General features: G+C 34.7%; 1 protein-coding gene across 3 annotated transcripts in view; it reads left to right on the forward strand.

Moving 5' to 3' along the window:
* CEP128 (centrosomal protein 128) overlaps positions 1–24933 on the forward strand; it is a 377231-nt gene that overhangs the window by 150489 nt on the left and 201809 nt on the right. For all 3 annotated transcript variants that reach the window (XM_040641592.1, XM_040641593.1, XM_040641590.1), the window contains 2 exons: positions 3522–3581; positions 17163–17355. In XM_040641592.1, coding sequence (XP_040497526.1) covers positions 3522–3581; positions 17163–17355 — 253 coding nt within the window. The remainder of the gene's footprint in view (positions 1–3521; positions 3582–17162; positions 17356–24933) is intronic.

Raw genomic sequence — 24933 nt, forward strand, 5'->3', positions numbered from 1 at the left:
TCCAGGTGTTTCTTCTTTTTATTTTGTCATTTATCTTTTTCCTCATATAAAATGATCTCTTTTTGTTTTTTGTGCTTTCTCCTCTTTTTTCTGCTTTCTCCTCTTTTTTCTGCTCTTCCTTCTTATCCTTTTCCTTCTTCTTTTTTTTTTTCTTATGTGTTGTTTTAAAGAAAATAGAACTATATTTCTACTCTTGCAGTGGAAGGTATCTTAGGATTCATCTTTAACAGTAATATTTCAACGGATAGAATTTGGTGGAGTTGATGGAATTTTTACAATATGTATTCCTTTCTACATTTTTAAAAAGGCTCAGATGTCATTTTGAGAGGACTTTGAGCCAAATATGAGAAGTAATTGGCTTTAGAGGAAAAACTCTTTCAGTTTTGTTATAGGACCTTTTATAATGATGGTTTATTCTATTTCCTGCCTGCTGCTGCTTTTTTTTACTTAAGACTTGTCATGGTTACCCATATTTAAAGGATGTGTGGCCTTAAGATCCCAATTTCATCTAAAAGAAGCACATATTAACAATGAAATATTTATTCTATATTTAAGTATTTGTGTCAGGATGGCTTATTTTGAATCAGATAGAGACGGAGAAATGGTATCATTTGGATCATGCTATAAGATACGTAAACATTGTTATGGGCAATTACAGTCTAAAACATAGTGGGTAGATAGCAGATTGCTTAAATATTTTATTTCTTTTTGAGGCACAAATTATCCTTCCAACATATTCCAAAAAGCGCTCTATTTTTTAATAGGCTTTCAGGAATGGAGTGATTTTGGTAATGGGTCTTTACACCTCTGCCCCTAGAGAAAGACTGATTCAATCCAAGTGATGGGTGGAAAGTAAATCTAAAAGAATGGAAATTCTATTAAGTTCTTTGTTGTTGTTGTTTTGTTTAGAGTTTTTTTGTCATTGTGGGTCTCTTTCTATTAGAACCTCTGTTGTTACCTTCCTGTAAACTTGGGGAAAAAAATAATTACCAAAGAATATAACATTTGCTCTTACCTCAAATAAACCACCCAAGGTGTTGTTAAAATAAAATTGATTCTATGCTTTATAGTTCAGAGATCTAAGGGAGAATGGTGGTCCTTATAAAATGTTTTAGAAAATGGAATAATTCCAATTATTCTTTGTCATTTGTTGATTTTGATATATTGCTGATGAAATTTTTAGCCATTTTATGTAGAGAGTGACAGCTATAGTATGAATTGGGTAATAGATATGTAACAAATGAGCCGAGAAAAGTCTTTGGGAATATTGATATTATTTCTAATTACCTTTTTCTTTCTCCAGCCACCATATTTATTCCTTATGCCACTTTAGTAACTGCATGTAGAGTTTGAAAACTTAAGGACAAACAATAAGCCACCACTATTATAAAACAATTAGGAGAGTGTCTGAATTAAAGTTACATCATATTCACAGACCAGTCTTTGATAATTGAAGAGCTTTTCTCATAACACTTGGTCTGAGTATTCACTCATTTGTAGAGCATATAGAGAATAGGCTTTGGATCAAGACAGATATAGGCTTAAATTACATCTCTCCAAATTGCTAATGTATGTCATTGGACAAGTTATGCAATTTCTCTTCTCTCTAAGAATTCATGTCCCATTTATAAGTTGGCTTATTTTGAGGATAAAGTAGAATAAAATATCTAAGGTGCATATTATGGAGTGAAATATCTTGTACTAGTGAATACTCAACTCATGCTAGCTATCATTATTATGTAGTACATTTTATTGGTCATATATTCATATATATTTGTATATTTATCTATATATCTCTTTTCTTTTAACTTTTTAAAAAATATTTTATTTACTTTAGAGATAGGGAGAGTGAGTGGTAGGGAAGGGGCAGAGGGAGAAGCAGACTCCCTGCTGAACAGGGAGCCCGACGTGGGGCTCAATCCCAGGATCATGACTTGAGCCAAAGGCAGACGCCTGACTGGCTGAGCCACCCAGGCCCCTCTGTTTCTTTTAACTTTTCATGACAAATTGTTGTTATAGTGCTCTTGTCACAATAGACCTTGAAGTCTATTTCCTGATGATGACATCTTTATATGCAGTTAGTAGTAATAATACTGTTCTATGTGCCAGGCACTGTGCTAACCCTCATTTTATTTGGCCTTATGAAGCAGTGTCCCTACTTTATAGATGATAATCTGCAGCTTAGAGAAATTAAGTCACACCACTTGTAAGTGGACAAGGCTGTTCTCTTAAACACTAAACTATGTATAAATTTGTGAAAAAAATCACAAAATATGAACATTGCTTATACCTATCAAATTATTTTAGACTTTAATCTTGAATACTCCATCTTAGGTCACTGAAGTTTTAATTGAAACTATGACACAGATGAATGGAAAAGAACAATAATAACATATAATCAGTGAGAATCAGTGACAAATGGATGCTTACAAATAGCAGAGTTCGAAGAGGAAGAAAACAGTATGAACTAGAGGCAGGATTTCACTGAAGTCAGGGAGGCATGAGCGTTGGGTGAGGTTTGAATATGAGGAAAGTGGAGGAGAGAAAAGTTGGATATGAGAATACAGCACTCTTGTTTATGGCATATGGCCGGCATCATTATGTATTCATCATGTGTCCAAATGAATTACCTAATGATACTCCTTAGGGGAGTGATGTGCACACACATCAGGAAGTATGGAAATATTTAAGAATAGAAATAGACATCTCTTGCAAAAGGGTGAGGTATTTTTAAGCAGAAAATTTCTAGAGAGGAGACCTGTAAAAATATCACAGGTAGCACCTGTTTCAAAGAAAGTAGGAACTGAGAAAAAATTTTGCGTTTACAATCATGAAGTCATTGACAGCCTTTGAGCACTGTTTTATTGGTAATAAGACAGAACCAGATGGCAAGGGATTTTATAAATGTGAAGGAAATCAAGGCAGCTGGTATAGACAACCTATTTATTGTAGGATTTTGTTACCATCGTGAAATATAAAGCAATGTTTGCACAAAGTCATGTTGATTAGTTTCTGTCAGTTCTATACAACCATTAATGAGACAAAATGGCCCTCATAGTATGAAATTAAAGAAGGATAAATGAGACAAAGAATTAAGTTTCCATGTAATTACACCTAACCCACTGTGAAATATATTACGTGGAACAAGACTGAGGCCAAGAAACCAACAGAAATGAAGTACACTGGTTTAATTGAGGCTGCTTGCCAGAACTCCATGGAATCCGCCTTCAGAGATTCTAGCGATGATAACACTTGAGAGTTGATTCATGTCTCTGTATTTGAGCTAAATATTTACTGTCAGTGCATACATACATACATACATGTGTACATAAATAGACATATTAGATAAATGGTGGTTTGGAATTGGTTGAGTACTTGATATGAACTTTTTTCTTTTGAAACCTTTAAATTTAGGAACTAAAATTTTGGATGTTATGCTGAAGAATTTCACTTATGTAAGTTCATTTCAGAGAAAATTCTACTTCTAATAGACTTATTTCCTTTTTTTTTTTTTTTTGTAGGTTTTTTCATCTAGTCCTGATATTAACTATGACCCACATCGCTGGTTAGCAGAAAGCAAGGTAATTTATCTTTAAGTCCTAAAGTTACCATAATACTTATGAACTTCAAGGTGTTCTATTGGGACAGCCGTACATTTTGTTATAGAACAGAACATATGAAACTGTTTTGGGGAAGATACCGTTGTCATGCATTTAGGAAACCTCCATGTTCCTTTAGTTTAACATTTAAAAATTAGCTTAACTATATAGGAGTATAATTTACAGAATGAGAGAATAAAGGAAGGTAAAACTGTTGAAATATTAAAACTGTTGTCAGACAAATTCTTCTGCCTTTTCCTTGAAATAGGCAATGTCTTGGGAAGTATGTAAAAGGTCAGGGCAGATATAACCAACCTTTATTTACAAATAGATACTTAATATATTCTAGTTCCTAGAGGTAAGCTCAAAGCCTGCCAAATCTCTATGTGGCTCAAGCAAATCCCTTCATTTCTCTGGATATCTTGTTTCTTCAGTTGCAAAATGGGAAGGGTAAACTTTACGTTCTGAAGATAACTTTCTTGCTTCATGGTTCTTTCGCTTGATGATTTAAATTTAAAGGGCAGGTAAGCAAATCTAAATAAAATCGAACAATTTGCTAATTTTAGCAAGAAGATTCTTCTGCACTATGGGATAATCACCACCTATTCTCATATATCACATCAACTTGGAAATTCCTTAATTAAAATATATAGAAAATCATGACCATATAAGATGTAGATGTCTGTATATTGACATCTTAAGGTATTGACACTTAAGCACTTGTATTCCTCCTTAAACTAGTTTTTTTCAGCTTTAAGACGCTAAAGCAAAAGATCTTCCATCCCATTTAAATTCTATGAGAAAACCAACTGTACTAGAAACCTGAACAATTGTGGGCCAACTTAGGATTTTATTGTAAGAAAGAACTTCTAAGTTTGTCCCATATCCTAATTTAAAAAATATGAGAAAAATGAGATTTTAGAAAAGCTATGTGACATTTCCAGTGCCATATAAAGAATGGGAAAATGGATTGCATGTTAGACTCATGATTAATATTCTTACCATTGTGTGTATTACTGTCTAAAGTTTTCATTCAGCCAAGATTTATTGACTACATACTTTTTTTGCATATAAACGTGAGAGGTATAAATGTTAGCAAGCCATGGAAATTAATAAGGAAAATGGAAATGTATACAAATGTTTTAAAATCCTTAAGGTGTGTTATATTATTATAGAAATATACAAACATTGACAAGGAAACACAAAAGGAGGAAGAACTGACTATAACCTCTGTGAGAGGAGATTAGGGGGGTACGATGCTTCCAGCGTGTTACAGAAGGTTTCTGCAAAAATGCAGTATTTAAACCTGATCATACAAAAAATATGCAAAAGTTCTCCAGTTGGCTAAATATAGGTATAATAATGGCAAGAAATTGAGAATATCTGAGTGAACACAGATAATGCCCTGAGCTTGGTGAGTAAGGCACAGGTGGGAGGTGGTGGAAAGACAGGGTTCACCCTTGAAGGTTAGCTGTGCATTAAAGAAACCTCTTTTTTAAAAAAATTCTTAATAAGAAACTAACAGCATTATGACTGACCATTGAAATTTACCCAACCTTGTAAAATTTTCCTCCTACATTAAGTACAGCAATGCTGTTCATTCCTAACCATTTTGATAAAACCAAATGCAAACTCGTATTTATGCCACCTGCATAGGAAATTTAGAAATACATGTTTTGCTGTCTAAGAAATTTGGGGCTAGAAACTTTTGTTGTGCATTAATAAAGCATTTCTCTTTTTTCTTTTTCCCCAACTCCTCCATTGTGACAACAAGAACAATGTACTTGGAATTTTCTTTTAAGTTAAAGTCTTTATCATTTCTGAACAGAAAGCTTTCACTGCTGTTGTTCAGTTAAATTATGAGAGCCAGAGATGACTCTTAATCATAGCTCTTTAATTTGGGAGCTAGTGAGCAGTTTTCCCTTATCATTTAATGGGATTGAACTTCTGATCAGACGAGTTTTAATACTGCATGAGACAAGTGTTCCTCTACAGTGTAAAAGGGTCATGATAAGCAATACCATGCTGACCAACTGACTAAGGAGGAATTGTATCTATTTACTAGAAAGATGGTTTAGGTTATTGATGGGCTACAATACTGTAATTCCCATGAACTATGACTGGACAGCTCTATAAGTATTGAAGATAAGATCTGAAATCAGAGGACAAAAACTATATGGAAAGTAGAATTGCTATTCAGCTAGTCCATGCTGACATTTTGCAGTATTAGAAGGACCTCTCAGGGCATTTGGTAATTGTTTTCATAAATCTGCCAAATGAATTTCTTCTGTTAGCGTTAATCCCAGAAGAACTAGAGGATTGGGTGAGGATAGTGTCACTGTTGCTTTGTGGCATTGGTCGCATAATATAAATATGAAGTCCAGCTAAGAGTTGGGTCAGGCTCACAGATAAGATAAGCAAAAAACTGTAAGAACGATACATTTCAGGGAGGAAGAGGATTGAGATAGTCATTAAGGAATACCAGGCAAGCAGTTCCCATAGATCAGGAATTTGTTTTTATCATAAATCCCAACAAGGCATTTAGAGGCAAATTTATTCAGTTTAACAGAGAATTTACTGAGTAGCTCTATGTCCCAGATGCTATATTACATGCTCTGGGCATAATAATGAATTTGGCATGATACTTCCTCTCGAGGAACATTTTTTTTCTCTAGAAAAGCTGGCATATAGATAATTTCAATATTATCTATAAGAGCTGAATTACAGGTGTGCAGAAGCTGTCATGGAGTCTGATCCCTCAGATGAATCTTAAAGCTGGCCAGATAAAGAGGAAAGACCATGTGTGAAGAGTAAACAATTGCAGGAATGGTACGGAAGAGAAACAGCATGATAAATACAAAGAGACCCCAAGTAATTGGGCAATACTATAGTATGACAGTGTGAGGCAGAGAATGGTAGGGATGAGGCTCTAGAAAGAGGTAGAGGATAGGTCCACCAAGAAGAGCATTGTATGCCATTTAAAAGGTTAAGTTCAGTTCTATATTTAGGGGGAACCACAAAGGAGATTTGAACAGGATACTGACTTACTCATATTCATATAAGAAGCATTACTTTGATAGTGATGTGAAAGGTAGATTAAAGCTGGGAAGACCAAAGGCAGGGAGACCAGTTAAGAGGTCTTTGGATGAGACCAACATCTCTGGGGCGAAAATCCACAAACTAAGGAAATTGTAGAGATTCAGAGGAAGGGACAGACTGACGTAATGTTATGGTGACAATATACAAGAGATGTTTAATGTCAGACGGAGTGATAGAGAAGGAGATGTCTAGGATTTTCAAGACAAACTAGAAGATACTCTCTCAAAGTTTGGTTTCTGAATAGATGGTCATACAGAGTCCTAGTTAGGCAAGCTAGAAGAAGTATTGAAAGAGTTTCTGGCACTGGGATTGAATCTAGAAAGTCCTGTTTGGACAGAAAGCCCCAAGGAGAAGCAGGGTCAGAGGCAGAGATCAGAGTTTAGGTTCAAATCATGGAAAGAAACGAGAAGTAGCAAAAACATTCCCAGAAAATGTGGACAAATTTCAAATCTAGAGCAGGCAGTCCCTCTCAGGATGGAACAACAATATTAGAGAGTATCACCGTTGATCCCAGATCTTCAGGTATCATTTTATGATAGCAAATGAAAGAAAAGCTGGGGTTAAACTGCTCTTTAGCACAAGGCAGGATCCTGGGTGCTCTGTTGTTTACAGAAGAACACATTTAATTTGGGGAGTCCAGTACTAATTATTTCCTCAAGATGCAAAAAGGTAAATTTATATGCTTCTTTGGCTGTAAAGATCTCTTCCTTCTTCGCCTTTATCTCATTTATTCTCCTCCTCTTTCTTTAGTCTGCAAGCTTCATGAGGGAAGACCGTGTGCAACCTGTTCCTCATTGCATCTTGAGCACTTACCACAATACCTACTTAAATGCTCAATAAAAATGTTTTTAAAAAGAGTAATTATATTAGGAAGACTACATTTTTCTACTCAAGTTACTTCCTCAGTTTGAATATCACCAAAGAATAGCAAGCAGATTAGATTTCAGTAAGTTTATTAACTCTCAAATATTGTTTCATTTGATCAGAGCCGTAAACTTTAAGGATGATATAGATAAGAAATACACTTCTAAATTAGTTGGGGATTTTCCTTTATTGCTCCATTTGGTGTCATCCTAAAAAGTCATACTTTTACTGGTAAAATGTGTTCTAGGTGTTGCCTTTCCTTGCCATTTTCGGAATATTGTAACTGAAGTAGCTTTGGAGATCATGTAGTTGAACTTCGAGAAGAAGGCTCTGGGAATTGTGAGATTTACCTGAGGACCTAAAGCTAATTAGTTACTGAGAAGAGTTTAGAAACTGGGTCTCTGAATTCTGTGCCAGTGTTTCTTTCTATTAGTCGTGTAATCTACATTTGAATATAAACCTTACATTTATGCATATTGTCTTTTTAGTGGTACAGATTTTTTACAACAGTCATTGTGTGAGGAGTATTACACCCAGTGTATTTAATTCTTGTTGAAGGATGTGAATAAACGTCTAATATTTTATCCTTCCAGTGTAGACCTCAAAATGAGATACAGAACTCAGGTATCTTGATTCATTTGTTGGAAAGATACTTTAGATTGTGTGCATGGAACACATTCAGTTTAACTGAAGAAAAGTATTTTGTATTTTTACATATGTACTCTTATTTTGGAGATATTTTTTCTTTCTTCTTGAATTGTGTTCATAACTATGTAGAAAAGTGGAGAGTATTACCAAAAGAATTATATTTTGAGGTTGCTTTGGGTTTGAATTTTGTACTTCCAGTTTAATTCTTGTTTTGGTGGCCTGCCACGTTCTTCAGAATTCCCATTCTCTTCCTTTACCTTTGGTTCTTCTATAAACATTTCCTCTCAGAATTGTTTCTTGAGTTTTGACAAAGGAAGTCTAGTAGTTAAAAGCAGCAAAATTATGGGCCTTAATATAATTGCTAACTCTATCAGCTATAATCTTTTTATTCAAATTTTCTGTTTCCCTAGGTTTTAGCTTTGAGTCATTCCTTAGTGACTTTAGTGTATTATTACACTAAACCTCACTAGGGGATTCTTACAGATTAAAAAGATCATTTTGATTGTTTTACTAGATACTTATTCCCACCTAATTGCAAGCTGTCAACTATGAAGGTAAAAAACTGCCTTATTTAGAAATTCTTTCTCTGGGGCGCCTGGGTGGCACAGCGGTTGGGCGTCTGCCTTCGGCTCAGGGCGTGATCCTGGCGTTATGGGATCGAGCCCCACATCAGGCTCCTCCGCTATGAGCCTGCTTCTTCCTCTCCCACTCCCCCTGCTTGTGTTCCCTCTCTCGCTGGCTGTCTCTATCCTGTCGAATAAATAAATAAAATCTTTAAAAAAATTTAAAAAAAAGAAATTCTTTCTCTATTTTAGTTAATTTAACAATACTTAATGTAGTGAAATAAATGAGCCTATTATGGAATCTTTAAGATGCTCTTGTGAGTGGTTAATAGAATGGTGTTTGCACTGTGATTAATAGCCTTGTCAGCTAATTATTTGAAATTGGTAAAGTTATTCCTATACTGTGTTCCAAGCTGTTTCTCTAACACACTTAATGAAAGATGTTGGGTGTTTCTCTAACAAACACTGATTCTCATAATTGACTATTGGTTGATTAAATTTCCATAAGTTGATATTTTGTTTTGTAGGATTAATGATATATTCTTACATATTCAATTCATAATAAGCATCTAACTATAACCTATTTTTAAATTTTGTATGGTGATGGAATAAAGGCTTTATAGGAATAAACTGAAGCCATAGGTCATGTTCTATTAGTCTGCTCGGGCCGCCATAATAAAATATCACAAACGAAGTGGCTTAAACAACAGACAAAATAGATATTTTCTCACAGTTTCGGAGCCCAGATGTCCAAGATCAAGGTTCCAGGGTCAGTTTTTGGTGAGGCCTCTTCCCGGCTTGTAGATGGCCACTTTTCATGTTGGGGGGAGGAGCATTTGGGGGATTGAGAGTATTACTGGAAGAATTGGGAGTGTCAGGAGACAGTGTCTCTTCTTCTAAGGATACCAGTTCTGTAGGATTCGGGCCCCTCTGTGGTAGTAACCTCCTTTAACTTTTATTGCCTGCCTCCCTAAAGGCACTACAAATACAGTCACACTGAGGATTAAGACTTCAACATACAAACCTGAGAGGGACACGATTAGTCCATAACACATTACCAAACCTGATTAATGCTTTGTTTCAGTGTGTGTGTGTGTGTGTGTGTGTGTGTGTGTGTGTGTGTGTGTTATCCTTTTGCTTTTGTCAGAACCAGTAGGACTACTTTTATGACAAAACGGATTTGTTGTTTCTCCATTATCAACCAATAGCAATGGTATTGAGCACAGGTCAAGGATTGGGATGGAGTAAGTAGGAAATCTTTGACAAAAGGGAAATGTGCAGTTATTTTCTAAATTTGCACTTAAATCACTGGGCAAGAACAGATTAAACTGGGTGATTGAAACTGGTGATCCCCAAGGACTCAATTTGTTTGGACCACATTGATTTTAAAAAATAAAATTGGTAGTGAACATTTAAAAAAAAATTCAATTGCATAATTCCAGCATGGAATTTGTTCTCCTTTTGAGATATCAGAAGATCTGATGACATTAGGGTTTCATTCTTATGCGATAGGAAACTTTTGGAGCTGAGAAGAACCATGGACATGATCGTAGAAGGGGCTTCCTTCCAGCCCTTCTTCATGATTGTATTTTTATAATCCAGATCAGTAGTATTCAGGTCCTAAATGGGTTATTACCTCTTTACAAGAAATTAACAGCATCTAATTTTTCATTTAGTTGCATGTGTCCTGTCCTCACTATGTGCAGAGTGCTGTATTAGTTGTAGTGTGTGTGCTCACCTACAAACGTGAACACACATCCATTCCCAAGGTGCTTTAAATTGAAGAGTAATTTAAAATTCTTGGAAACAATCTTGAGGATTTAGTACGTCAAATTCTTTAATATACAAGAATAAATATGTGTACGTGTTTAAGGTGCCAAATAAGCAGCAAAAAGATTTGGTTGAAAATAAATCTTTTCGAGAAACTATATATCTAAACTTTCCCTTTTATCTTGCCACTAATGATATAATTACTAGGGCTTTTTGGTTTATTTATTTTTCTTGAGTAACTGGTAAGTTTTGATGAGGTGAACAGAAGGTACGATCTGTAGATTCAGATTGTTGTTTTAACACAGAAGCCGGCAGCAACAGCATAGACCTTCCCTTATTTTTCCTAGTTACTATCAATTAATGCATGACTTACGTAGTAATGTTTTAGAATCATTTTCCTACTGACTTGTATCTAAAATTTTGATTAAGTTGTCTAGAATAATTTTTATTACAGAGTACATTGAACATATTCTCATTTTCAAGATTTTAACAATATAGGTGTGGAGCATTGAGTATCTACCCTCATTTCCCTGGTTGTACCTCTCTCCCTAGCAGGCGTAATCATCATGAAGAGTTCGGTGTTCATATTTTCAGTCCTGTTTTGGTTTGGTGGGCTGAGCTACAGTTGTTTTTGACATAGATGTATATTTTTTTAATTGCCCACTTTACCAGCCCCTTCCTGTTGGGCAGTCTTTGACACTAAGCATATCCATCTTCTTGTAGTATTTTTATTTTCTTCCTTTGGGGTTCTGTCACCCCAGACTCTTAGATTTTCCTCATGCCTTTCCAATTTCTTCTTCTCAGCTTTATTTTTAGGCTTCTCTTCTGTTCATCTCTTTGAAACTCTCCCCTCCTTCCTCCATAGATACTCCGTGGGCTGTTTTATTTGTTCCTATGCCTTGAATGTCCTCCATGCTGTTGATTCTTCAGTCTGTATCTCTCGTCCGTATCTCTCGAGCTTTAGATCCATATAGCCATCCAGTCATTCACACTTCTGTCTTAATCCTAACAACCTCAGTTTATTCCAATCTTCCGTTAACTTTTTAACTGTTTTAACTCCTAAATCTTTGCTTCTAGGTTTCCTCTTTCACAGTTTCTTAAGCTAGAAACTTGAACATCAATACTGATTCCTTTCTCTCCTTTATCCCTAACATTTAAATCTCAAATACACACACACACACACACACACACACACACACACGGGTCCATTCCTTACCATTTTCTCTTGTTTCGAATATTGGTAACAGTCTCTTGAATTCTATCTAGTCTCCAGTATGGGCTTCACTCTATATAAAGAGCAAGCTTTCTAAAGAACAGTCCAATTCACTTTCTTGTGTCTCCCTCATACTGTATTAGATGGAGATGGTGGTATATCGCTCACCCTCACCGTCGACCCTATATTCTGCCTCAGTACCTTATTTAGAGAAAAGTTGTAGTAGAATGTGCTCCTTTTATCTGGCAAAGAGTTGACTGTGTTTCCTGGTTTCCTGTCCTAAGGAAGCTTTTTATCTTTTTGTATTTGCATGGGTATTTCAGAGTGGATATTGGGAAATGAAGCAGTCCTCATTAAATTTTTGCAATCATAATTTAAGTTGGAGACTTCCTGTATTTACCCAGTGACATTCAGATAAGACAGGAGCCTATAAATTATGTAGCAGGTACTAAAGCCAGGTCTCATCTCTGCAAGGAGGTTTAATTTTAGCTTTGTTTTCCTGTCCCCTCTTATTTCATCTCTTGTTTGTTTTTTCTTTTTTTGTTAAATAACAGCTGAATTGAGATATAATTCACATACCATACAATTTACCTATTTAGAGTGTACCATTCATTAGTTTTTAGTATATTCACAGAAGTGTGAAGCCATAACCACAATGAATTTTAGAACATTTTATCACCCCAAAAAGAAAACATGGACCCTTTAGCCATCACCTCCTAAATCTGTCCATTCTACTCATTCCCCACCCCCCCAGCCCTGGTTAACAAGTAATTTGCTTTCTATCTCTATAGATTTGCCAGTTCTAGACATTTCCTACAAATTGAATCATATAATATGTGGTCCTTTATGAATGACTTCTTTCATTCAGCAGAATGTTTTCAAGGTTCATCTGTATTGTAGCATGTATTAGTACTTCCTTGCTAAATAGTAGTCCATTGTATGGATTCACCACTTTTCATTCATCCATTTATCAGTTGATGTTCCTTTGGGTTATTTCCATTTCTTGGATCTCATGAATAATGCTGCTATGAACATTTGAGTTGAAGTTTTTTCATGAACATATTTTCATTTCTCTTAAATATATACTTAAGAGTAGAATTGCTGGGTTATATGGTAACTGCATTTAACCTTTTGAAGAATGGCCAGATTGTTTTCCAAAGTGGCTGCACCATGATGGTACACTCCTACCACCATTAAATAAGAATTCTAATTCCTCCACACACACACCAGCAGTTGTTACCGTTGTCTTTTTGATTCTAGCTATCCTGCTGGGTGTGAAATGGAATCTCATTGTGGTTTTGATTTGCATTTCTGTGATGGTTAATGATATTGAACATCGTTTTATGTGATTATTGGCTATTTGTGTATCCTTGAAGAAATGTCTCTTGCTCATTTCATTATTTGTCTTTTTAATTACTGAGTTCTTTATGTATCTTAAATAGTTCTTTCTCAGATATATGATCTACAGATATTTTCTCCTGTTCATTGGGTTGTCTTTTCACTGTGTTGATGTGATATTTGAAGCACATGTTTTTAATTTTGGTAAAGTCCAATTTATCAGCTTTTTTTCTTTGGTTGCTTGTGCTTTTGTTGTCATATCTAAGAAATCATTGCCAAACCAAGTTTACAAAGACTTATCCCTGTGCTTTCTTTTAGGAATCTGCTATTTTTAGTTCTTAATTTAGGTCTTTGATCCATTTTGAGTTATTTTTGTGTATGGTATGAAGTATGGGTCCAATTCCATTCTTTTGTATGTGGATATTCAGTTGTCCCAGAACTGTTGGTTGAAAAGAGCAATCTTTCCTCATCAAATTGTTTTGGAAGCCTTGTTGAAAATCAATTGACCATGTATATATGGGTTTATTTCTGGACTCTCAATTTAATTTCATTGATCTATGTCTATTCTAATGCCAGTATCACACTGCCTTGATTATTACAGCTTTCTAGTCAGCTTCGAAATCAGTTAAGTGTTAAGACTCCTCCAGCTTTGTTCTTCTTTTTCAACACCTGTTTTTGCCTATTCTGGATCCCTCGAATATCCATATGAAATTTAAGATCACCCTGTCAATTTCTCCAAAATGCCAGTGGTGATTTTGATAGCAGTTTCATTGAATCCGTAGATCAGTTTGGGGACTGTTTCTATCTTAAAGGTATTAAGTCTTGTGATGTATGTACATATGGAGTGTCTTCTCATTTATTTAAGTCTTCTTTAAATTTTTTCAATAGCGTTTCGCAGTTTTCAGAGTATAAGTTTTACACTTCTTTTAAAAAGTATGTTATGAAGCGTTCTTTTGATGTTATTATGAACATGATTATCTTTTTAACTTTATTTTTGGGTTGATCATTCAAGTGATTCAAGTGTATAGAAATACAAATAATTTATGTATATTGATATTTTCCTATATAATTGCCCTGCCATGACCTCTTAATACAATGTTAGAAGTAGTGAGAGCAGACATTCTTTTCTTGTTTATGAGCTTAGGGAGAAAGCATTCAGTCTTTAACCATTAAGTATGATAATAGTTATGAGTTGTTCATGGATATGTTTTATCAGGTTGAGAAAGTTCCCTTCTATTCCTAGTTTGTTGAATGACTTTATTGTGAATAGGTGTTGAATTTCATCATACACTCTTCCTGAACCTTTTGATATGATCACGTGGCTTTTGTCCCTAATTCTTATAAGATATCTGTGGAAATGGCATTTTGGATCCCAGTATTCTCAGGCTGCTGTGTCTGAGGTAGAGTGGCCACCCTGTCAGCAAGGGTTTGGGGGCAGGGGGAATCCATAGTATCTCCACAACACTTGCCAGGACTGTAGCCTACACAAATCAGATCAGTGAAAATGAATAATTCGAGTGGTCTGCTCTTCTAGTCCATAATACCTACTATTATGTTCTGTTTCTACTCACAGCATTTCTTACTCCAACTGTGTGAGTTTTCCACATGAGGTAATTTCTCCAGTTCTCTGCAGATGCCAACTGGGTGTCCTACAATTTTATTCAGTTCTGACATGAACTACCCAGAGTTAGCAGATACCACAGGTTAAGGACTCAGACTCCAATTCAGATGCTAATCATAAGTAATGGGTCCCTAGGTTACCTACACTTCCATCTGACCTGGTTACAAATTAGGGAGGGGTTCCCATTGCTCTTTCCTCAGGTTTAGTAATTTGCTGTAATGACTCCTAGATCTAAGGGAAATACTTTACTTACAAGTACCAGTTTATTTATGAAGAATAGAAATATAAGCAGCCGGATGAAGAGGTTATATAGGGTAAGGTCCCAAAGAGTCTGCATAGAGTTTGGGGGTATTTCACACTCCCGGCACTCCAGTGATGTGTTCACTGACATGGAAGCTAATCAAGTCTCATTTTCAAGAATTTTTATAGAACTTAATCTCCAGTGGCCCCCTGTATCCCCACTTCCTAGAGGTTGAAGGGTAGGGCTGAAAGTTCCAAATCTCTCATCACCAGTCCCATCCTGAGGCTATTCAGTGACCCCACCCTAAACCACCACAGTAGCTTGAACTCTAATCCAAGAGCTTATTATGAATAACAAAGGACATTCTTACTGTGGAGGTTCCAAGGACTTTAGGAGCTCTGTGCCAAGAATTAGGGACAAAGACCAAGTGTCTTTCTTACTATGCCACAATACCATATAACTTGACTGTGAACTGGGGATAGGGAGCCCTGTCTTCTTGGCAATACCCTTCTGGAATGTGGAGTGGAGCTTTTGTCACACACGGTGTGTTCCTTGCTTCTACCTAACATTTTCATTTAAGAGCAGCTTTGCAGAACTCCTCCTGCCCTCATTCTGGAAATGGAACTTCTGTGCAGTCCCCACTTTGTTTTTCATGAGCATTTATAATAAATGTGATCTAGGTTTTGCCTTTACAAGCATGATTTCCCTTCACTTAACACATTCACATACTATGCATTGTTTACCTTACAATATTAGTACATAATTTTTCCACAATTTGACTAGTGATGATATTTGTTCTATGTCCTAGAGATACTGTCTGCTAGACAGACCTTCTGACCAGAGGTCAGTTCTGGAGGTGTTTGAAAACTTATATATGTGGGGAGCCCCCAGTTTAGGGGCCATATCCCAGTCCCATTTTATCATAGGCTGAACTGTCACAGCCAGTTTTAATATACTGTGGCATATCCTGAGAACCTCCTAGATTTCTGGAGGCCTAGAACTTTCCTGCTTACTGATGAATGCTATTCAGGGAAATTATCCCTTAGCTTAATCTAGTTTTCCTGTTTGGTCCACTGCTTCCTTTATTTTGCTTCTTATGGAAATAAAGACGGTTTTAGATTATTTAAAATCAACTAGAATTTGAAGGGTAGCCTCACTTGGAAAGGCCCTAAGAGCTGTCTGAAATCCTGTTTTAGTGAAGGTGGAAGATTTGTTTTTCCTCATCCCTGATTTAAATATCTAAATAATAAAGATGGTAAGGTTAGAGTCTATGAATAAGGGAGTTGCTTCAATTAAATTTCCTAGTCTTTTAAATGTGGACAAAAACTGACTTTATCTCACTCATACTATATATAATATCGCTACATGATTAGCTGGACCCTTGGGGATATGCATTTTTAGGAACCAAACCTAGGAATTTTATCTTTTTAAAAAAATTTATTTTATTATTATTTTTTTAATTTAAAAATTCTTCATTTAAATTCCATGTAATTAACATCTCCCAGGTAACCCCCCACCCCCCCACTCACCTCCCCTCCAGCAACCCTGTTTGTTTCCTGGAATTCCCCATCTCTTAAGGTTTGCCTCCGTCTCTATTTTCATCTTATTTTATTTTCCCTTCCCTTCCCTTATGTTCATCTGTTTTGTTTCTTAAATTCCGCATATGAGTGAAATCATATGGTATTTCTCTTTCTCTGACTGACTTATTTTGCTTAGCATAATACCTTTTAGTTCCATCCACGTCGTTGCAAATGGCAAGATTTCATTCTTTTTGATGTCTTTTTTTGAAGGAACGAATCTGAATTCAAACTGTCTTTTGTGACAAGTCTGTAGTGTTCTATTCTGGGGTACTTTTTACTTTAAAAATGCTTAAAAATGTACTAGACAGCTTTATATATCACATTAGGGAGCAAATTGTATTATGATTGCAAGTTCAGTAGGCCAAACTTTTCCATAGTATTGCCTTTCCAAAGATGGTAGAGAATATCAAATATTTTATAAACATCCAAGAAAATCATGGCTTAATTTCTATACCAACTTTTAACTAATATAAATCATTATCAAATTAAAACGGTACTTGTTTATTTTGCTTAAATTTTTTATTGTTTATATTTGTTCAGATTAGCATGACTTTTCCCTCATGTTTTGAAATGTTACTGTTTTCTAGATTTTTAAAAAATGAGAAATATAAATGTCATTTTTTTAGACTAAACTTCAATGGCTCTGTGAGGAACTGAAAGAGAGAGAAAACCGAGAAAAAAATCTGCGGCACCAGCTGATGCTGTGCAGACAACAGCTGAGGAACATGACGGAAAACAAGGAATCTGAGCTCCAGTGTCTCTTTGAACAGATAGAAAGACAAGAGCAGCTTCTGGAAGAAATACACCAGGAGAAAAGAGGTGTGTTAGCCATTCGTACTCTTACTTTTCTTTGTATTTGTGGAATCCTAGGATTTGAAAGAAAAACCCATTTCTCTTGTCTCTACTTTGGATTATTTCCAAATCCCTCTCATTTTCTGTCTCTCATCTCTGTATCTGTCTTCATTTCTGGGTGCAGAAGAGAAAGCTGTTCTCCCTGAGAGCTTTTCCTTCAGCTTGTGCATCTCTCCTGTGTACACAGCACTGGGTCTGTTGCCATTTGCAAGTATTAATTTGGTCAGACGTTTGTTCTTCCCTGATAAAATGCTGAAGTTTATATTTTACTTCGGTACAATATTCATTAATTTATTCAATAAATATTTACTCTGTGCCTGTTTTGTCTTGGGCACTATTAAAAGTACTGAGGATACATCATGAATGAAGCAAAAAAAAAATCCTCTTATTTAGCTTACATTGTAGAGAGCGAAATGACAGCAAATAAATGTAATGCATAGGTAAATTGTTTAATATATTAGAAAGTTATAAGCACAATGGTGCAAACAATAAAGTAGGGGAAGAAGAGTTTGGGAGAGCAGGGGGCAGGGTTTAATATGTTTAATATGTAGGCAATACTTTAAAAGTTAGACAAGAACTTTGGAAAATAGCTTTCGTTTTTGGTTCAACTAGGGATACATCATGATGGGAAGAAGAAAAACAGCATTATGTATGGAAATCCGCTGTGTTTCTGATGTTTTGTTGGCCTTAGGTCTTTTCTTTATTGGTGAACTTTATTAATTAAAGAACCAGAAAGAAGCTTAATAGATGTCTCACTGAGAAAAATAATGTATTAACATATGATAGCCCCTCTAAAATTTTTTTTTGGTTTTTCGTTTTAGTTATCAGGATTATTCCTTCTACAGGTACCAGTTAAAAATTATTTATTGCTATATGCAGTGATTCTCAGATTTTTTTGGTATCAGGACCACTTTACATTCATAACATTTTTGAGAACTCAAAGAGCTTTAATCACTGTGTGTTATATGCATTAATATCTATCATATTAAAAGTTGAAACTGAGCATTTAAAAATGTTAATTCCTTTAAAATAATAATTATAAACCCATTACATTATTAACATAAAAATGAATGACATTTAACTACTTCCAATACAAAAATATTGATGATGGCATTGTTTTGCACTTTCGTAATTCTCTTTCAATGCTGTCTTTAAAGAAGACAGCTGCATTTTCATGTTTGCTTCTGATTCCGTTGTTATATTCCACGTCATGTAACCTGTGGAAAAACTGAACTGTACATTTATGAGAACTTGAGTGTGAAAAAAGGCAAGTAATATCTCAGTATTGTTAATAAGGGATCTTGGATGGTTCCTAAACCATCCATTGCAAACTGCTGCTATAGTGCAATTGAAAGATGTAAACTGTGCTAGTAGTAGAAGTCAGAGGATGCCTCTCTCTCTCTCTCTGTCTCTCTCTCTCTATGTGTGTGTGTGTATATATATATATATATATGTATGTATATATATATATATTTTAATGACAGTACAATAGAATCTAATTATGGACTTTATAGATAAAACATTGTATGATCTCTATACATGTTATAGACTGTTTACAAACACTAGATTGCAACCTGGTTTTTCTTTTAGTAAACATTATCAATATTATCACCCAGTAAATTATTTTCTTGTATAAGGATTAATGCAATAGTATATTATAAATACCTATAACTCTTAGGAGGACAAAACTAAAAGCAAAGAACCAAATATTTGTGCACTGAAATAATTATGTTTAAATGCCCAGCTTTTTCATAAAAGCCTCAGAAGATAAGTTTATAAAGGTTATAATTTCTCAAGATGATTTGTTTATTTCTACTATGCAAATTTAATAAAAATTTATTGCTTGTTTTGTATCCATAGAGCACTTAGATTCCTTTATTCATCTTAGAATCAGCTTGTCAGTTTTTTTTTTTTTTTTTAAGAATCTACTAGTGTTTTAATAAGGCTGTTAAATGTACACATTTAAGAATGGACATCTTGATATTGAGTATTCCAATCCATGAACATGGTATATCTATACATTTTTTTAGGTTTTTAACTTTACTTATGGATATTTTATACTTTTCAGCAGATAGGTCTTGAACTTTTTTTTTCAAATTTATTCCTAATTTTTTCGGATTTATGATGTTACATTAAATGACATTTCAAAACTTGACTTTCCAACATTCTTTTCAAGTATATAGAAATACAGTTGATATTTTTGTGTGTATTAACCTTATATTCTTTAACAGTGTTAAGCTCATTTATTAGTTATAGTAGCTGTTTGTTTTTGTTATCATTTTTGATTTCTTAGCACTTAGGGTTTTCTTTGTACATAAATCATGTCACCTACAAATAAGAACAGTTTTGCTTCTCCTGATGGGTATTTTTTTCTTTTTTCTTTTTTTGTCTTAACTGGATGGGACCTCCAGTATATATTAAACTAACCTTATATTCCTGGGGTCAACACTACTTGTCAAAATGTATTTTCCCATTTATATATATGGCTGGATTTGATTTATTAATCATTAAGAATTTTTGCATCTGTGTTCATGAGGAATATTGTTCTGTAGCTTCTTTTCTTGTACTGTCTTTATCTGATTTGCATGTTACCATAGCAATGAACTCTTAAAATAAGTTGTGTTTCCCTTTTACTTTTGGAAACATTTGTATAAAGTGTGTATTATTTCTTTTTAAATGCGTGATAGAATTCATTAATGAAGCCTCCTGGGCCTGTAGTTTTCATTTGGGTAAGGCTTTAAATTTCAAACTCAAATTCTTTAGTAGCTATACGGCTATTCAGGATTTTTTCTTCTTCTTGAGTCAGTTTTAGTAATGTCTGCCTTTCAATGTATTTGCTCATATCGTCTAAGTTGTCAAATTTGTTGGCTTAAAATTTCTCATAATATCCCCTTTTATATTCTTTTAATTTCTTTAAGATCTGTACTGATGCTTCCTATTATATTCCTGATACTGGTAATTTTCTTTTATCCTTAATAAGTCTTGCTGAAGATTTTAATTTTATTAATATTTTTAAAGAAACAGCCTTTGCATTTAATTTTTTTTCTATTTCTCTTTTTAATGTTGATCTCTACTTTTATTTTTAATTTCCCTTCTTTTACTTACTTTATGTATCATTTGCTTTTTTCTCTGGATTCTTAAGTCAGAAGCCTTATTTTAATACCTATCTTTCTTAATATTGTCATTAAAGTTTTCTAAATTTCTATCTTAGAAATACTTGAAATGTATTCCACAAATGATTCAATGTCATGTTTTCTTTTCATTTAGTTTGAATGAGAAAATATTTCTCTTGTGATTTCTTCTTTGACCCATGGGTATTTCAGAAGTATTATGTGGAGAGTTTTTGGCATATTTTATTACTGATTTCTAACTTAATACCCTTGTGGTCATAGAATATACTCTCCATAATTTTGATCCTTTGAAATTTACCAGGACCTGTTTTATGGCCCCAAATGTGGTCTGTCCTAGTGAATTTTCCATGTGTACTTAAAAGCAAGTTATGTTCTGCATTTAATGTGAAATATTTTATAAATATCAGTTATGTCAAATTGTTTTATAATGTTCTCTGTCCCTGGTGATTTCTGTATCCCTACTGATTTTGTCTACTTCTATCAATAACTGATAGAGGATGGTTAAACTATCTATTTACTTTGATGGTGTATATGTGTGTCAGTTTTGGGGGTTTTTTTTGCTTCATATATTTTGAGGCTGTTATTAGGTCTATTTTAGTATTGATTGTGCAAATGTGTCTATTAGGAGCCTATTGTAATAGTCTCAAAGCAAAAGAAGAAGGGTGTTGGTAGTGGCAACAAATGCAAAAGGTATTATGGAGGAATTAGTACAAGATGGGGCAATGTAGGTGATAGAACACATATAGGAGACTCCAAGTCTCAGTGGTTTTGCCATTGGGAGAAATAAGAAAGTTGGGAAGTAGGGGCTGATTTGGTGGCAGAGAAAGAGGGATCCTATTTTTTACCTATTCCTTAAAGTCATAAATGAAAAAAAGTTTTGGGAAGAACGAAACTTTTGTTAACAAAGAAATGATATGGTGGTCTCTTGCCTTATGTATATTAAGATGTATTAGGTGCTGTCCGTGATTCAGAAATAGTGCGGACTTAATATCAGTAATGAAGAATAAGCAAAGGCTGTTACAGTTGGAAACGCATAAACATATTTATTAGGAGGCAGGGTGAAATAAATATGTTACTAGAAATACAAGCAATGTGTTCTGGTGAAAACGGGGGTATTGATTACTTGGGTAGAGGCCAGTATGGGGAAGTTTTTTGTAAGACATGTCCTTTGATTTAGATCTTGAAGAATGTAGCAGGATTTCTGTAAGAAAGAGAGGAGGAAGAAAGATTCTGTGCAGGATTTATCTACATAGTGATCTCTTCTTGGGTCCTTTACGTTTGTTTACGATGGTATATACATTGGAGAGGTGACGGGCAGCAAGACTGGTGATTAAATTAGGTATTTCTGAAACATCGAAATGAATTGTTGTAGAAATTGATTCCTTTCACCATCTTGGAAACTTGCCTGTTAGATAGAACAAGGTTAACCTATTTATAAGAGAAATACGACAGGGAAGCTTTCTATTCATTGCAGTTGCCATTCTCTGCACTAATATTTTTAGTTTGATTTAATGTCATATTAACTAACATGTGCCATGTTAACTGAAACCCGTGTAGAAGGAGTTTATTGGTAAGTGCTGCCAGATCTGTTGATCTGAATTGTCTGTGCTTCCTGGGCTGCTCTAGGCCTGTAGATCTGGCCAGGTGTGTTCAAAAAGGAGAGGAACTCTAATGAGAAGTTAATGTTATGGCCCTTTTAGAAGTTCAGTAATTATTGACTTAGAAATTCATCATTGTTATGAATGGCAACAAAGACAAGAGTAAAGAGATGTAAACTGTAGCTGGGAGTCATTTAGGTATATTTTCACTTGTGTAGATAGTTATTTTTAGTAATTTCTTAAACCAACTGCTGTCTACCTTCTTAATATTCTGATAAGCCACTGCCCCTGTATATGCCAGTATTTCTTTGTAAAAATACTTTGAAAATATGAGGTTTGCTAAAAAGTAACATTTATGTGGAAGTTGAAAGGATTCCCTTTTTCAAAGACCTTCAGAAGGAGGGACATTTGTATAGGACGATTTAGATTCATTCTTGCTATATGAAATGCTAATGATGATGAACAAATATAGCAGACAATTTTCTTAACATAGTTTTCCTTAAACTGAAATGATGAAGTTTTAGTTAAATAAGGGACCCGTCTTACTTTCCAGGCACTGTGTGGTTGTGGCTGTGACAATTTAGTGTGCATAATTTTTCTTCTTGGAGTAATTAGAAATTGACATGGCCTCTGAAATTCCTTTCCCTTAAAGATGAAATTTGATTTTCTTATCCAGTTTCTAGTTTTGAGTAGGTGTTGTATTCATTTGGCTTTGTTCGATTAGGTGAGATCTTCCTCAAGCTGTACTACCCTGATACTATGATAGGTACAATGCCTAGAAAGATAGTAATTCTCAGCAGCGTGCACTCTGGATTCAGGCTTCTCTAATCTCGCTCTTCCTGTCATATATCACTTATTGAGAATGTACATGCAAGGATGAAATAGGCCATTGTCAAGGCCTCTTTGTTAGGGAGTTACCTTTTCTGAATAAAAGGGAAGAAGGGAAATAGTTCTTTGGCCACTTCAGAAAGTAATAATTTTTTGCACCAGAAGAGTAATTGCTCATATTGTTTGATGGTTTTTGGTTAGGAACTATGCCTTTAGCCAAGAAGTAGACACTACAGAAAAGGTGCATCAAAAAAACCCAAACAAACATAAGAGCAAAAAACAATGTATGCTATGTAACCAGAATAAGCTCTGCATAACCAAAAGGCAAATCAGCAAATATTTGGCAGAAGTTAAATAATTTAATCAGAATGGTTTACATTTTGTTTATGACACTCTGGGATTAGGTAACAATATTTGTCTTTCCTAATATTTCAGTTATGTATTACATTTTGCAGTAGAAGTATTTAAACCATTTATGTTTTTATTCATTTCGTGACAATATTTTCTAAGAGCCTCCTGATTCATTTAGGGATGCTATAACATTGTTAGTAGTAATTCTAGCCCCATTTTGTACTGTGATTTGAGTTAGCTCTCTAGTATAACATCTGAAAAAAATTTTTAAAGTACCTGAATACCAAAAAAGTAAACAGTATTAAAACTATGTGTATGTCTAAAATAGTTTCAGTCCTTAATAGTAAAATGAATATAGTTTTTAGATTATAGCTTTCTATTTGCTATTGATGATAAACAAGCTTAAGCATCATTATAAATGTTGAGTATGAAGGATCCAAGAATGGGAGAGGTTGAACAGGTAAAAGAAGGGCTAATTGGTATAGCAGGATGTCAGAAGGTATAAGAATGGATGGGGTCAAAAGTAACAGTGGAAAAATGAATCTCGGAAAGAACAAGGAAAAGAGTTTTGGCTTTTCCTCCTTACCTTTTTAGCTCTTTGAATACACTACTATTTTTGGCATTTTCACTTTTCACAATAATTATGTAGTGATTTCTTTATTTTGACTGTTCCTCAACATCTGTGATTGGCTTTAATTGATCTTTGCCTTGTATATGCTTAATACCTGCTTGGAGAAAAGGATGGAAGGAATGAGAGGTAGCTACTGGATTTGCCATGTAAGTCTGAGAGACCTGTTTTAATAGAAGCCCTGTACATTTGAAGCCAGATTGTAGCGTGTTTCTTATGACTATATTTTTTGCAAGCTGCTTCCAAAGGTTAACACTTGTCACGTGAAGGATATCCAAGTGTTGGAGCCAGCTTAGTGATGAAGCTTGTATACAGTACCCTCATTATCCTGGCTTTATAGAATGTCTCTGAGGATGAGTATTTTTACTATAGAATAGAGATAGGACTCAGTTTTTTTCAGTGTTCTAAAATTGCTGTTCTGTTCAAGGCACTGACTCTAAAAACACTCTGCATTTTCACAGGTTCTCATTTACCTGGTTTGTCTCTACCCATGGTGCTCTCAACTTTTAAAGGGCTTTTCCTTTGGTTTCAGTGTTCCTAGAGTTCTGAGAAAGTCCTTTCAGCTGATTTCTCTCTTTTTCCTTACTCTTCGTCTGAATGTCTGTACCAGTTCTGCAGTTGGTGGATGGCTGAACAGAGGATACTTTCGTAGAATTCATTTGTGGGACAGAAATAAGGGAGGGACTTGCAAACCAAGGCGTGTTTCCTACACTAGACATGGGATTGCGTGGTTTATATTTTGTGTATGACATCTTTTATTTATTGATTTAGTTTTCCCACCAGTCATGCATTCATCTATTACTTATTCCCACATCACTTCAAGCTTTTTTTTTTTTTTTTTTTTTTTTTTTTTTTTTGGTCTATTTGAAAGAGTATTTGATAATCATGGCATTTATATAAATACTAGTCATTGTTGTCTAGTCTGACAACAAGGAGAACCAGTTTTTTTCTCTTTCATATTGAAGTGTAATTAAACATTTTAAATTAATTTAGGGGATGATCTCTAAGT

The sequence above is a fragment of the Ursus maritimus genome, unplaced genomic scaffold (assembly GCF_017311325.1).
Source record: "Ursus maritimus isolate PB19 unplaced genomic scaffold, ASM1731132v1 scaffold_25, whole genome shotgun sequence".
Lineage (NCBI taxonomy): Eukaryota > Metazoa > Chordata > Mammalia > Carnivora > Ursidae > Ursus > Ursus maritimus.